The sequence below is a fragment of the Barbus barbus genome, assembly GCF_936440315.1.
Source record: "Barbus barbus genome assembly, chromosome: 14".
In the NCBI taxonomy this organism is placed as follows: domain Eukaryota; kingdom Metazoa; phylum Chordata; class Actinopteri; order Cypriniformes; family Cyprinidae; genus Barbus; species Barbus barbus.
This window is the reverse complement of record NC_136742.1, coordinates 6,601,599-6,617,724: the sequence shown is the minus strand read 5'-3', so window position 1 is coordinate 6,617,724 and position 16,126 is coordinate 6,601,599. Positions and strand designations below refer to the sequence as shown.

The 16,126-nt window shown below is 36.9% G+C and overlaps 1 protein-coding gene across 1 annotated transcript in view; it reads right to left on the bottom strand.

Annotated features, from left to right (window-relative positions):
• The window catches only part of LOC306880634 (cholesterol 24-hydroxylase-like), an 11,454-nt gene extending 3,421 nt beyond the window's left edge, over positions 1–8,033 (bottom strand). The window contains exons 1-13 of the mRNA XM_079434282.1: positions 7,816–8,033; positions 7,608–7,685; positions 7,225–7,306; positions 7,036–7,109; positions 4,592–4,678; positions 4,376–4,514; positions 4,168–4,281; positions 3,943–4,099; positions 3,342–3,413; positions 3,198–3,270; positions 3,029–3,113; positions 2,824–2,934; positions 2,511–2,599 (exon numbers count right to left, since the gene is read on the bottom strand). Of these exons, the coding sequence (XP_079290408.1) occupies positions 2,511–2,599; positions 2,824–2,934; positions 3,029–3,113; positions 3,198–3,270; positions 3,342–3,413; positions 3,943–4,099; positions 4,168–4,281; positions 4,376–4,514; positions 4,592–4,678; positions 7,036–7,109; positions 7,225–7,306; positions 7,608–7,685; positions 7,816–7,949 (1,295 nt within the window). The 5' untranslated portion in view covers positions 7,950–8,033. The remainder of the gene's footprint in view (positions 1–2,510; positions 2,600–2,823; positions 2,935–3,028; positions 3,114–3,197; positions 3,271–3,341; positions 3,414–3,942; positions 4,100–4,167; positions 4,282–4,375; positions 4,515–4,591; positions 4,679–7,035; positions 7,110–7,224; positions 7,307–7,607; positions 7,686–7,815) is intronic.
• Between the last annotated feature and the right edge of the window lie 8,093 nt (positions 8,034–16,126).

Genomic DNA, 16,126 nt, shown 5'->3' with positions numbered 1-16,126 from the left:
TGGTACCGCTCAAATAAATATGCACATGAATACGGTGTAAAAAAAACATATAACAACATAAATAATAGGCTATAAGGTATTTAGTCTTGTTTCCATGAAGGAAAAGAAAATTAAAATATTATTTTATTTTCCAAATTATCTGGCAATGGGGTAAGAAATTAAAATTAGCCTATTCTTGTTTCCGTTTGCATTAAGATTATTTTTCTTACACTCTGTAGAATAATTTTATATTTTAACAAGACTAAATATCTAAAAAAATTATTTTCATGTATAGAAAATGCATCTTAACTTAAATTTTAAATGTTTGTACTTGAAATAAGACAAAAATACTCAGTAAGAAAAGCAATTTTGCGGCGTGAATGAATGAATGAGGTATTAAAACATCGCTTACACTTTAAAAAGGGGGAGGAGACCGAAAGAAACTCTGGGTTTCCCGAAGAAAACCTGCTCCCGACCAGGTTAGGTTCACAGAGTAAGTTGCCATGGTAACTGACTCTGAGTATAAGTTACCTCTCTTTCAGAAACGGGCTTGACTTACTCTGCTTTCTCAGGTTTAACATACCTCCCATTCTGAAACCGAAAACCCAGAGTTTCCCTCATTTCAGGGTTAACATACTCAGAGTTTTCACTTAACCTCCTTTCTGAAACGGGCCCCAGGTGGTGCAAATGCTCACAACACAAACAAATAAAGAAACACTGCAAATTCTCTCAATACAACCAAATACATTTTATATGCAGTGCGTTTCTTTGTTTGGTTGTGTTGTGAGAATTTGCAGCGTGTGTGTTGTCAAATTGACGAAAGTTGTTTTCTTTATTTGCAGTGCGTTTCTTTCTATTTTTTTTTTGGTTGTGTTGTGAGCATTTGCAGCATGTGCGTTGTAAAATTGAGGAAGTTGTTTTCTTAATTTGCAGGTGTTTTTTCTATTTGCAATGCGTTGAGATCTCTCGGTCACCGTACAAAGCTCCCAAAAAGTTTCATTTTCTGGCATATTTGCCTTTGTTAACCGGTACAGCCTGGTGGCCTGGTGACTGCATTTGACATCGTGATAGCCAGTTGACGAGCGGGAAGGGAATAAGATGGCGCTGAAAAAATAGCCCAGGGCTCAATGCTAAGGATTTTTTCAGTGGTTAAAATTATTACTTGCTCTGTTAATATTTTCACTAGCCTTGCCAAAAAAAATAAATAAATAAAATAAAATAGTTGCTGTTATCAACTTTGATTTTTGTATTCTAATAAATAAACTTATGACACCAATATTTTAGATACCAATTTTTTTTTTACAAATTTCGATTTCAATGTTAATAGCACAGCAAAAAAAAAAAAAATATATATATATATAAGTTCAGTATCTAATATAAAGTTCAAACATCATTAAAGATAAATAAGAACAAATTGCAAGTAATAGCTAAATTAAATATATAGCACAAAGATAGAAATGAAAGTTTGCTCAAGTTTTTATGTTTGTAGGTGTTCAGGTACAGAAATTGAATAATTACTTATAAAATAGCACTTGCATATTCTTCACTCTGTGTTGCAACTTGATTTTGCATTGCCATTTGAAATTAGTGGCAAGGCAACCACTGCATTTTAATCATGAATCAATCCAAAAAAAAAAAAAAAATCAATGTTTTTAATTTATTTTAGACTGCATAATTTCAAAATCTGAAGAAACAGAATGGTGTGACTAGCTTTGTGAAATGATGCTACGTGAAACAGAAACAGCAGATGGGCTGAATGAGACTCTTTGACAGCAGGTGGCGCTTCTGGAACAGTGATAAAGCGTTTCCTTGGATACCACTATAAACACAGCAGTGCTGGCGTATTAACACTCATTTAAATGCATTATACAGAGGCAAGATGAAAAGAAAACGCCGTGTAAACTTTTCTGAAAACAGCCAGTTCCCCTCTGAAACACATTCAAATAAAATTCAATGTTTAGGATTCCTATATTTCGCACATTTTGAATCTTGTTCTGCCTGATGTGGTATTTTCTCCTCTTTGCGTCCGTCTTCAGCATCTCTGGCCTCTGTTAATGGCCGTTTACAGACTAATTAAATATAGATTAATCATTGTTAAAGCTACAAAGTTACTTGCCAAGACGGGCATTTTTATACTTTTGTATATATTTGTCCATTCAGGCGCAAGATAGATGCCGTGAGAAACTCAATTCAGGGCTCGCGCGTGTCCGAGACGCTGCTGTCTGTATACACTGTTTACACAGGTCACAGCGCGCAAATACTGAATGGAGTTGATGAACAAAAATCCCTGATATTCCATGACTTGGACAAAAAAATATATAAAATTCCCTGACTTTCAATGTCTGGAATAGACCTTTTAAAATTCCATGATATTGCAGAAATTCCATGACCCGTGGGAACCCTGTTCATTGCATTACTACAGAAGTGAATAATTCAGGACAAAGGCTGTACACGTCAGAGGTTGGCATCTCATAATTATGCAGCATAAATGCTGAAACAGAGGGTAAAATAAGACTAAAATTATGACTTACTTTTGGGCATTAACATCAAATCTCTCTGGATCAAACTTCAAAGGATCTTTAAAATACGTTTCCATTCTTTGGGAGACGTAAGAACTGAACTGTAAGGAAAGAGATGAAAACTACTCAAGATACTCATATATTCATATACAATTAATTAAGTCAAATTTACGAAACCATTGTTGACAGAATTTATTGCTGATTTGAAATGTTATAAAATCGAATTTTCCTAAGCATTGAATTTTCAAAAACATTCAAGCTGACGAGCTGTACTTGTATTACTAGAAATAGCTGCCGTGATGCTACAGAATGAGCCGATACTCACAGCAACAGAGCAGCCCCCTGGGATTTTCAGCCCATTTATAACCATGTCCTCATGTAGCCAGCGATTGGTTCCTGGAGCAGTTGGGTAAAGACGCAGCGTCTCCTTCAACACCTGAAGCATTGAGTAAAAAACAAAGAGCATTTGGAAAATGGATACAAAATGCTTTGTGTTTGTGGCATGTAAAAGAACATCTCTGCAGAGCAACCTGAGACAAGTAGGTGAATTTTCCAAGGTCTTCATATGAAATGTCTCTTTTCGTCCCAAGGATTTCATCCACCTCTGCTTTAGCCCTGGGAAGGAAAAGAAGTTCAAATTATAAAGCTTTGTAATAAAAGACGGATGGAATAGGTCAATATTTCCAAGAAGTGTTTTACCGTTTATATATCTCAGGATGTCTCCCTAATTCCATAATTGCAAATGAGAGCTGATTGGCTGTTGTCTCTTGCCCTGCAACAGAACCAAGCGCTTTTATAACTGCAAGGGTTTATGAACAAAAATCATATTTAGCTGTAACTCACCAGCAATGAAGAAAGTCACAAAATTGTCCAACATCTGCTCGTGATCTTTTGCATTATTAACTTTTTCCTCCTCTGAAGCAAAACAGAAAATAGAAAGTGTTAAATTGTTAAGTAACTCTAATTAATGTTGAACGTGCTATTAGTAGGTATGATGAGTTGACTAACATGTGGAATCAAATGAACTATATGACACGCTGATTAACCCCATAATTCAAAGACGCAATTACATTTTTAACAAAAACTTCAGAAGTCATTGAACTTCTGCCATTTTGTAATTGAATTAGTGCTGTATTATAATTGTGGATCTATGTAAACCTGTGTTAGACATCTTAAGTCGTCAAGTTGCATCTTGTACTCTATGAGCTGCATAAAGACAACGCGTCACATTTTCTCCACACTTCCAAACTGTTCAAAATGGAGAAAAAAAACCTTGGGAGAAACCAGGCTCAGTCGGGGGACTAGTTCGGTTTAAATGTAGCACGACATGATTAAATGGATTATTAATTAAATAACTAAATACATTTTTTAAATGTGCACAAATGAGTACAAAGGGAAAATAAACTTAACCATTTAATGTCTCAGCTGTTTGAGAGCCACGTACCTGCCGTTTTGAGGATTTGTGTGAGAATGTCTTGGGGGGCGTCTTCTCCATTTTCTATTGCTGTCTTCCTGTCTTGTATCCATTTCTCTCCCGTTTTACGCAGGAGTTCAACTGCATCTTTAATTTGTTGCATGATCTTCCAATTCTTGGGAAAAAGCTGATGGAAAAAATATTACATAGCATTAACCCTAATATTTTGGAGTATCATTGGATAAATTGTCTTACCGCAAAGAATGGGTCTCTGACATCCAACACCATGCCCCTTAAACACAGCTCAACTGCATTCTGGAAGGGGCTGTCAGTTTGCTTCAAAAAATTTAAATCAACACCAAAAGCCACCTGTGGATGGAAACATAATTAGTATTGAATAACAGCTAATTTGACCTTCCATGTATTAGACATTCGTTTGAGTAAGCAGGAAGAAGAGTGAAACCTTGCAAATGACGTCAAGTGTGACACAGTTGACCAGGTCGTGCATGATGACAGGTGTTTTTGTGTCGGCTATTTCCTCCAGATGGTCCATTAGGCGCTCAGACATCTCGTTAAAAGTGCCCATCATGCCTCGTAAGTATCTAAGGGATAAGCCAGCATAAGTTGAGGAGGTGCATCTCTACCTCATTTCATTATATCAGAGATGTTCGTGACTCACGTGCTGCTAAAAGCTGGATCCATGATGCGACGCTGCCTGTACCAGACGTCATGGTCCGCAGCCGTTATTAGCCCATTTCCAAGGAACCTGAGAAGAGTACGTTTCTTTTAATTCAGCCGAGGTTACACAATGACATACCTTGCAATTGTTTTATTTTGATGAATTGATCAGTATATCATGTACTTAATTAATCTGTAATTAAAGGATAGCTTTACTATATGAACAGTGTGGCTGCATCCGAAATCAAATATATCCTGACTATATAGAAGTAAACAATAAACAGTACATAGTAAACCGTGTGTAGTATGTATGTGTGTAGGATTCATACTACAGAAGTTCATATCATATAGAACATACAGCACTTTTTAGCAGCTAGAAAGTAATTACTTAATCAAAAGAGGCACCTAAGAGAGAGTATGCAGTTTTGGACGCTATCTAGGAACCCATGATAACATATCATTGTTTGCTTCAGTGTGACAATAGTAAGCTATTTCTTTAAATTCATCACACTCTAAGACAAATGGACAAATGTTCAACATGGTTCACCACTACACATGTATTAGTTTCCATTATTTGTTTATAAACCTTGTTTATATCTTTTTTTTTAATTAATTTTGTTCACAATGGGTTCGATTTGAGGACCCTATGAAATGGTTAGATTTTCTCTTCTATATTGTCATATTTCCTATTGTCTGTACTGTTTCCTCCAGTTAAACACACATATAAAGGCATATAGATGAATTTAAAGCAATCAAACATGGATATGAATGGATGTTTTTTTTTTTTTTTGCATATTTGTCACACTTGAATGATTCAGATCATAAAACACATTTTAATATTGCACATAGCCCGAGTAAATACAACATGCAGTTTTTAAATAATGATTTCATTTATTAAGGGAAAAAAGCTGTCCAAACCTGCCTGGCCCTACGTGAAAAAGTAATTGCCCCCTAAATCTAAAAACTGGTTGTACCACCCTTTGCAGCAACTACTGCAATCAAGTGTTTGTGATAACTGGCAATGAGTCTTTCACATCGCTGTAGAGGAATTTTGGCCAACTCTTCTTTGCAGAATTGTTTTAATTCAGCCACATTGGAGGGTTTTTAAGCATGAAAGGACTGTTTAAGGTCATACCACAGCATCTCAATCGGATTTAAGTCCGGACTTTGACTTGGGCACTCCAAAACCTTAATTTTGTTTTTCTTGAGCCATTCAGGGATGGACTTGCTGGTGTGTTTGGGATCATTGTCCTGCTGCATGAATTATGCACTTGTCCCAGTCCGCTTGAGGTCACAAACTGATGGCCGGACATTCTCCTTCAGGATTTTCTGATAGAGTGCAGAATTCATGGTTCCATCAATTATGGCAAGTCATCCAGGTCCTGAAGCTACAAAGCAGCCCCAGACCATCACACTACCACCACCATGTTTAACTGTTGGTCTGATGTTCTTTTTATGAAATGCTGTGTTGGTTTAACGCAGATGTAAAAGGGGGAAAGGAAAAGGGGGGAAGTGGTGTGTGACCCACACTCGTAATTTGTGCTCTGCATTTAACCCATACAAGTTTACACACAGTAGTGAACATACACCCAGAGGAGTGGACACGCACCTTCCAAAAAGTTCAACTTTTGTCTCATCAGTCCACAGAATATTTGCCCAAAAGTCTTGGGGATAATCAAGATATTTTTTGGCAAATGTGAGACGAGTCTTTGTGTTCTTTTTGGTCAGAAGTGGCTTTTGCCTCAGAACTCTCCCATGGATGCCGTTTTAGCCCAGTCTCGTTCTTCTTGTTGAATCATGAACACTGACATTAATTGAGGCAAGTGAGGCCTGCAGTTCTTTAGATGTTGTTCTGGGTTCTTTTATGACCTCCTGGATGAGTCGTCATTGCGCTCTTGGAGTAATTGTGGTAGGCCGGCCCCTCCTGGGAAGGTTCACCACTGTTACAAGTTTTCTCCATTTGTGGATAATGGCTCTGACCGTGGGTCGCTGGAGTCCCAAAGCCTTAGAAATGGCTTTATAACCCATTTCCAGACTGATACATCAACTATTTTGTTTCTCATCTGTTCTTGAATTTCTTTAGATCGTGGCATGATGTGTTGCTCTTTAAGAATGCTTTACTTTGTCAGACAGGTTCTATTTAAGTGATTTCTTGATCATTAGGTCTGGCAGTAATCAGGTCTGGGTTTGGCTAGTGAAATTTAATGCAGCTTTCTAAAATAATGTGGTTAATCACAGTTCTTTCTTGATTTAACAGGAGGAGGCAATTAATTGTTCATGTAGGGCCAGGTAGGTTTGGACAGCTTTTTACCCGTAATAAATGAAATCATCATATAAAAACTGCATTTTGCATTTACTTGCATTATCTTTGTGTAATATTAAAATTAGTTTGATGATCCGAATCTTTTAAGTGTGACAAATATACCTCTTTTACTTACCACTTACCTCTTTCCAAACAAGTTAAAGAGCCGTTTGTAGACAAAGGGATCTTTGAGATACTTAGGTGACATCAGGATTGTCTACAATAACACAAGTGTTTTTTATTTGTATGTTTTTTAATTTTTTTTTTTTAATTTTGTTATTTTTAGATTGCGTGGCTTCTGATTATGTATACAAATGAAATTAAATATTTACCTTTGTAGCCTCAGGGCAATGAACTGCGATCATGACATGGTGAAAACTGTTCATCCTGTAGACAGGGCCATATTTTTCTCCCCTTAAAACAAAAACATGGTTAGAACACTTTATCAAATTCTCCCTATGGGATCCATAAAATATCCCTACATTATATAAATGATCATTTCTAGCTGAAATGAGGAAATTCTTTACAAAAAAAAAAAACATATTAAAATCAGAAGTGATATTTTTCAGCAGTTTCTAACATGCCAGAAAATGGTTTGATATTTCTATTTAATGTAGTGATATGATAACATACTGTTATGTAATAATGTAACAGTGACACGGTTTAGTTAATTAAAAGAAGTGCAAATAATCTGATGGAAGTGTTTTGCTCTTACCATTGAACAAACAAGTCATGTATAAGGCTGTCCGAGGTCATTGCTCTAGAAAAAGTTGGTGTATGTCCCAGCAGAAAACTGTCAGGATATCAGTTTTCATGTTATTTACTTATTTATTTATTTCTGAGATTGTGTCTTGTTGCAATATATATCATGTAGTATTATCAAACACAATTATAAAGAGAACAAATTCTTAAAAGTTTCTTACTTGTCTCTTGGAGGTCCAGGTATATGATCATATTTCTGATGAACATGATGAACATACAGACAATAAGCAAGAAATGCACAGAAAACAGCAGCAAGCAGGTAAAACACAATAAATGAGACCCATTCTAAGATCATGATGGTGCTGTACAGAAGCTCAGTGTAGAATGTACGTCAGTCTACTTTCTGCTATCAAACATTAAACGCTTTATTTCCGGGTGTGACCTTGCTGTGAAGGATCTTGGACGATAGAGGGCAGAATTCATCCAAAACCAATGTACTGAGGCTCTAAAGAAAAAAAGAAAAAAAGTAAGACTTCCCCAAAAAAACACTTCAGTTAAGCATTTTATAAAGGTTAAATATACTTAATATATGTGTACATTATTAATCAATATTGTAAGGGATATAAAGCATAACTGTTTATTTCAGAAAAAGGGAGATTTTATTAAAAAAATATATTAATAAATAAATTATTCTACAAGACATGGAATCTCGTTTCTTTCCCCTTATCTTCACCCACATCTAAACCAACGCACAAATAAATAAATATATAATGTAGTTATTCTTTTATAAGAAAAACTGTTATTATACCTGTTATATAACGACACTTTTCGCAGAGTATTTCAATATTGTGATAATACCGTTGCGTATACCGTAATAAGCCCTGTTCTGAAAAAGTTCTGAAGGCATAAATGGGTCCAACCTGGTACAAGTAGGGTGTACCTAATAAAGTGCACGGTAAGTGTAATTAATATTCAAGCACAAGAAAGTAAGTTTTGTGTTTTGAGCTTCTTTATTTTATTATTATTTTAATTATTATCATTTTTTTTACTGTTTATTAAAATGTTTATAATTAATGTTTTTTACTCTGGAAACAAGTCCCCTTTATTTATATAGCGCTTTTAACAATGTAAATTGTGTCAAAGCAACTGCACAATATCAAAAAAGGAAAATAATGTGTCAATAATGTAAAATGAAAAGATAAAAAAAAAAAAGATTTTCAGTTAAAGGCATTTCATTATTGAATTCAGTGATGTCATCATCCAGCTCAGTTCAGTTTAAATAGTATCTGTGCAATCAGGTCGACGATATCGCTGGAAATGAATTGTCCCCAACTAAGCAAGCCAGAGGCGACAGCGGCAAGAAACCAAAACTCCATCGGTGACAGAATGGAGAAAAATCCTTGGGAGAAACCAGGCTCAGTCAGGGGGGCAGTTCTCCTCTAGCCAATGAACCAGCAGTTCAATTCCAACTGCAGCAAAGTCAGATTGTAAGGGCTCAACTGGTTCAGTGGTCTTTCTCAATGGCTGTCTAAGTGGCGGGGTCCTCACTGGGGATCTGTCTCTGGCGCTCATCTCGGTGTCCTGGTCTCCGCTGACGTTCAGGGCTGTAGAGGTCGTCTCTGGGTGCTGATCCACCATCTGATCTGGATACGGACTGGATCTGGTGACTGCGTATCACATCATCTCCTGGCGCCGATCCACCATCTGATCCGGACACGGACTGAGAAACAGAATAGAAACAGACAAATATCAGCATAGATGCCATTCTTCTTATGATGTAATGAGTACATCATGTGTTATGGGGAGTGTTCCCGGTTCCGGTTGATCTAATTAATGCAGCCTAACAATCCTTTAATGGATTTGAATAATAGAAGTGTATTAGTGTGTTATGTGTAAGCCAGGTTAAAGAAATGTGTCTTTAATCTAGATTTAAACTGACAGAGTGTGTCTGCCTCCCGAACAGTATTAGGTAGATTGTTCCAGAGTTTGGGTGCTAAATAGGAAAAGGATCTGCCGCCCGCAGTCGATTTTGATATTCTAGGTATTATTATCAAATGGCCTGAGTTTTGAGAACACAGCGGACGTGGAGGACTATAATGTGATAAGAGCTCGCTCAAGTACTGAGGAGCTAAGCCATTCAGGGCTTTATAAGTAATTAACAAGATTTTAAAATCTATATGATGTTTGATGGGGAGCCAATGCAGTGTTGACAGAACCGGGCTAATATGGTCGTACTTCCTGGTTCTAGTAAGGACTCTAGCTGCTGCATATTGGACCAACTGTAATTTGTTGATCAAGCGTGCAGAACAACCCCCCAATAAAGCATTACAATAGTCTAACCTTGAGGTCATAAACGCATGAATCAGCATTTCTGCATTTGACGTTGAGAGCATAGGTTGCAATTTAGATATGTTTTTGAGATGGAAAACGCAGTTTTACAGATGCTAGAAACATGGCTTTCAAATGAAAGATTGCTATCAAACAGCAAACAGTTCCTAACTGATGAAGAAGAATTGCCAGAGCAGCCGTCAAGTGTTAGATAGTGTTCTAGGATATTACATGTGGGGTTTTTAGGTCTGATAATTAACACCTCTGTTTTTTCAGAATTTAGCAGTAAGAAGTTACTCGTCATCCAGTTTTTTATATCGACTATGCATTCCGTTAGTTTCTCAATTTGGTGTGTTTCACTGGGCCGCGGAGAAATATATCATCAGCATAACAGTGAAAGTTAACACCATGTCTCCTGATAATATGGAGGTGCAGGCCTCAGCCTCAAGGTACTACTGTCATGAGGCCGGGCTGCAGGTTTTCCCTTCTCCACCAGAGGTTGCCATTTCCCTTCCTCCCGGACTCCACTCAGCTGATTACACACACTCGTCTCATTGCGCACACCTGTCACACTCATTGCACCCACAGCTGTTCCCTATCTTCACGGACTATATAGTTTTCCCTCTCCCACCACTCGGCCTGGTCGCATTATTTGCATTCTGCTCTAGTCAGTTCATGTTCTGACTTTGTGTTTCCGTGTACTGCTAGTGTTCATGTTTTGTATCTGTTTAGTGTGCTGTGTTGGCGGTTTTGTTATTTTCTTATATTAAAGCACCTCACCTGCATTTGGACCCTGACCTCGTCTTTTCGCGGCGCTCCTCTCAGCGATCCGTGACAACTACGGAGGAAACGAGTCACTAAGATGGAGGTGCAAATGTGTGTGTGCAGAGGTATTACAATGTGAAGGTGGTTTATGAGGACACTGCCTATGTCCCCGTAAAGGCGTAAAAAACATACTAAATTGAGTTTTTTTGAAAATCTAAAAACACACAATGTTTTCTGTAAACGTAGGTTTAGGTGTAGGGTGAGAGAAAATACAGTTTGCACAGTATAAAAACCATTACGCTCATGGAGAGTCCCCGTAAACCACGTGTGTGTGTGTTGTGTGCTTCATCACCTGTGAGAAGACCTGCCCCGACAGATTCGTGGACCAAGTGCAAAAGGCTAGTAGCAGTAATAAGGCCTTACAGATAAGAACACAATTAGAACATCTTAAAGTAGAATGTCAGAAATTATAATCTTGTAATAACAGCATACTATAATACTAAAACAGAGGTTAAAATGAGACTTACTTTGGGGCATTCATCAAATCTCTCTGGATCAAACTTCAATGGATCTTTAAAAAACTTTTCCAGTCTTTGGGAAACATAAGAACTCAACTGTATGAAAAGATATGAAAAGTGGAAAAATTGTTCCACTTGAAATGAACTTGCGCTGCATCGAAACGCCTCTACACGATCAAGTCTTGAAACGTGTGAAATCAGTCAAATGAAGTGGCAAGACGTCACGGGTGGAGTGATGTAGAGACCAGACAGCTTAAAAGTATTAGCTTCAGTGTCTTCAGCAAGTGCTCTTAGGGGCTTCATAAATAATTAAAGAAATCATTCTACAATGGAAGACTATGCAACTGATTTGTATTCCACTAATTTATTGACATGGAATTCATATAGAAAAGTTTTTAAATGCAATAGTTACATCTATACATCAAAATGATTATATAGCCTAGAACAAATTCTTCAGGACAGTGATGCACGCTGCTCCACTGAATGCTTGCGAATGGAGATAATGTTAAGCATGTCACATTGTTGTGTTTTTTTAGTAATTAAAACCAAATGCGTTCATCAGTAATTGTATGTTAAAGGGACATGTTTGTTGGCATTTTATTTTGTGGTTTCAATGGAACGAATGGGAGTGAAGCGCTCGTCTGAACACAGCTGCCCTCAGATTGCTATATTCCAGAGCAAAATGATGTGATGGAGCGTAACCATCCGCAGAGAGCTACACTCTGAGCAGGGGCTGTATGCAGGTTTGGCAACATAGTCTTTGGGTTATTGGATAAGGGCAACATGCTTGTTGATTAAAGCATTGAGATTTTCGCTGTCATTTTGTGTTGGGGGATATTGGCATATGGTTTAGTTTTTCTGCATGGATGTGTAGGGAGTACTTGCCCAGAACAGAACCACATCGCCAACCCAAACTGCATGCAAATTGTATGCAAGCTGACTCTCAGCTGATCCGTGTCTACCTATAGGGATGCGAAACCTATCACAGCACCCAAACTATATACAGGTGCATCTAAAAAAATTAGAATATCGTGAATATTGTTTTTCTTTTGTAACATTTCAAAAAAAAGTAAAACTTTTATATATTCTAGATTCATTAAATGTAAATATTCTTTTAAAATTTTTGAGCTGCAAGCTCAAATCATCCCAAAAAAACATTTTGAAATGTTTTACTTTACATTTGAGTTGTAGGGGTGGCTGTTCACAGAGTGCTGTATCAAAGCATATTAAATGCAAAGTTGACTGGAAGGAAGACATTGGGTAGGAAAAGGTGCACAAGCAACAGGGATAACCGCAAGCTTGAGAATACTGTCAAGCAAAGCTGATTCAAACACTTGGGAGAGCTTCACAAGGAGTGGACTGAAGCTGGAGTCAGTGCATCAAGAGTCACCACGCTCAGACATCTTCAGGAAAAGTGCTACCAAGCCACTTCTGAACCAGAGACAACATCAGAAGCGTCTTACCTGGGCTGTGGAGAAAAAGAACTGGACTGTCGCTCAGTGGTCCAAAGTCCTCTTTTCAGATGAAAGTACATTTTGCATTTCATTTGGAAATCAAGGTCTGGAGTCTGCAGGAAGACTGGAGAGGCACAGAATCCAAGCTGCTTGAAGTCCAGTGTGAAGTTTCCACAGTCAGTGATGATTTGGGGTGCCGTGACGTCTGCTGGTGTTGGTTCATTGTGTTTTATCAAGTCCAGAGTCAATGTAGCTGTCTACCAGGAGATTTTGGAGCACTTTATTCTTCCATCTGCTGACAAGCTTTATGGAGATGCTGATTTCCTTTTCCAGCGGGACTTTAGCACCTGCCCACACTGCCAAAACCACTTCCAAGTGCTTTGCTGACCATGATATTACTGTGCTTGATTGGCCAGCATGCCTGACCTGAACCCCATGTGGAATCTATGGGATATTTTCAAGAGAAAGATGAGAAACAGTCGATCCAACAATACAGACAATCTCAACAGTGCCTCAGCAGTGCCATGGCTTCCATGCAATTTGTGCTAAAGGAGCCCCAACCAAGTATTGAATGCAGAAATGAACATACGTTAAAGAACTTGAACTTTTCTGTTTTGCAAATCCCTTTTTTTTGATTGATCTTATGAAATATTCTAATATTTTGAGATGCTGGATTTTTGACTTTCATGAGCTGTAAACTCTAATAATCAAAATTATAACTAAAAAACTTTTGAAATGTTTTACATGTAATGAATCTAGAATATATGAAAGTTTCACTTTTTGAAATAAGTTACAAGAAAAAATTAACTTTTTCACCATATTAAAATTTTCTGAGATGCACCTGCATATCAAAACATAGCCTGGGATGTGAGCTTTTGAGAAACTGGTTTCCACTTCTGACATTTTTTTAAGACAAAATATAAAATATATCTAAATATGTATTTATTGAATAAATTTTTTTACATTTATTGAACTATAATAAAACCATACTATAATTACCATATTATAATTTAATTTTCTGAGATGCACCTGTATGTATATAATGCAGTGATATTAGAAATTGAGAGTAAAAGTATTAGTGAACATACGTGCGTGTGTGTGTGTGTGTGTGTGTGTGAGAGAGAGAGAGTGTGTGTGTGTGTGTGTCCTATGAAATAACACTACATGTGATATGATAACACAGTCACAGAAACATTATTTGTGGGTAAAAGGGCTCAACACGTCATTAGTCAAGGGAGAAAAAAAGACAAATAAATAAACGACAAATTACAACTACTCAAGTGTTTTGCTCTTACCACTGAAGAAATAAGTCCTGTATAAAGTTGTCCGATTTCATCACTCTGGCAAAAGTTGGTGTATGTCCCAGCAGAAAACTGTCAGAATATTCGTTTTCATGTTACGTTAAGTTTAGATCATAATAACAAAGATGGTATTATTGAAATATCTTTTATGTAGCTGTATCAAACACATTCATAAAAGGAACACATTTCTAAAGTTTCTTGTCTCTTGGAGGTCCAGGTATATGGTCATATTTCTGATGAACATGATAAACATACAGACAATATGCAAGAAATGCACAGAAAACAGTGGTAAACAGATAAAACATTATACATGAGACCCATTCTGAGATCATGATGGTGCTGTACAGTAGCTCAGTGTAATAATGTACATCTGTCTGCCTTACTGCTATTTATTTCCGGGTATAATGACCTGTTTTGAAGGGTTTTGGACGATGGAGGGCAGTGTTAATCTTCTTCTATTCCTACATTCCAAAGGAAAACCAATATACCGGTACTTACATAAGTATTTTAGAAATGTTAATATATTTTCTAGTAGCATATTTAATTGTTCATATTGTATACTACTTAACTATAGTAGCACCTGATAGTCTTACAAACATATAAGGTGACAAAAATAAAATATAAAAATAAAAAGTAATTAAATATAATAAAAATATATAAACATAATATAACAAAATATAAAATAATAAACCATATAAAAGAAAAAGAAAATTAACAGATGTGTACAGCTATCCAGAATAGCTCATTTATCATCATGGTGCCAGTACTACTCGTTATAAATCACATCAGAATAAAATTAACTCAATTTCAATTGAATTGTTTCTAATCATATGCACTTTTGTATGATCTGCTCCCACAAAAGCACTTGTTTGAAACTGGTGCCATCTTCTTTTGTGCACTGATCATTTAATGCAAACTTTTGATTTACAGCCTAATGGTTAGTTATTTTGTTCGCCATTTAATTAACATTTAAAATATCATCAGCAGGAAAGAAAAACAAAATCACAATTAAATGGTTATTGACGTACTGGTATGAATTGAAAGTCCTAATGGACTGGTTTTTAAAATTTTGGTTATATTTATTCTACACCACAAGATGTTCTTTGTGTTAAAAGTAGAACACAGCATCTATCAGTGCTAGAAAAGATCACAGTTCTCAGTCTTCAAACAACCAGTAATTGAAAAGAAAAAAAAAGACTGATGAATGCTATAATCAGGCCTCCACTCAGAAGGTTTATAGCATGTGTGGCCTGTATCACTTACATCTGTGGTCTCAGTGGGTGGCAGACAGCACGGGAGTACCGAAGCCGCCCCACAGCCACACAAACAGAGAACATTTTAGATTCCTGTAGCTCTGAGAGAGCAAACAGCACTGTAGTCACCAAGTACTGGCAGGGTGCCTGTCTGATAAGCCTCGACTTCTGACGTGGATCTGAAATACTGGTGCATTTTGAGAGTAGCCTTTGAAAAATTTACCTCTGTTTTGTTTTGTTTTCTTGACTTAGAAACTGTTATAACCCTTTAGTTTTAGACAGCATTTTAGGGTCCATGTCAGGCCAATTAAAGCTGTTGTTCCAAATATCTTATAAGAATGTAATTTTCACTCTTGACATGCTACAAACTGCTGTTGATGACCTATTTGCATTAGCTAATGCCAATGTATTTCTAAGCTCTGTTTAGCTATATACATGCATATATATATATATATATATATATATATATATATATATATAGAATGACAATCAGAATCCTTGAGATTTCACTGCAGACTTAATCCTATGGATTTTTGTTACCTTGCTCTTTGACCTCCTAATCGCTGTTATTTAATCCCTGCCTAAGAACTACTGACAGACATGACAATACGCACAAACAGCCGGGCCTGTCTGTCTATCTATCTATCTATCTATCTATCTATCTATCTATCTATCTATCTATCTATCTATCTGTCTGTCTGTCTGTCTGTCTGTCTGTCTGTCTGTCTGTCTGTCTGTCTGTCTGTCTGTCTGTCTGTCTGTCTGTCTGTCTGTCTGTCTGTCTGTCTATCTATCTACCTACCTACCTTTCTGTCTGTCTGTCTGTCTGTCTGTCTGTCTGTCTTTCTGTCTGTCTGTCTGTCTGTCTGTCTGTCTGTCTGTCTGTCTGTCTGTCTGTCTATCTATCTACCTA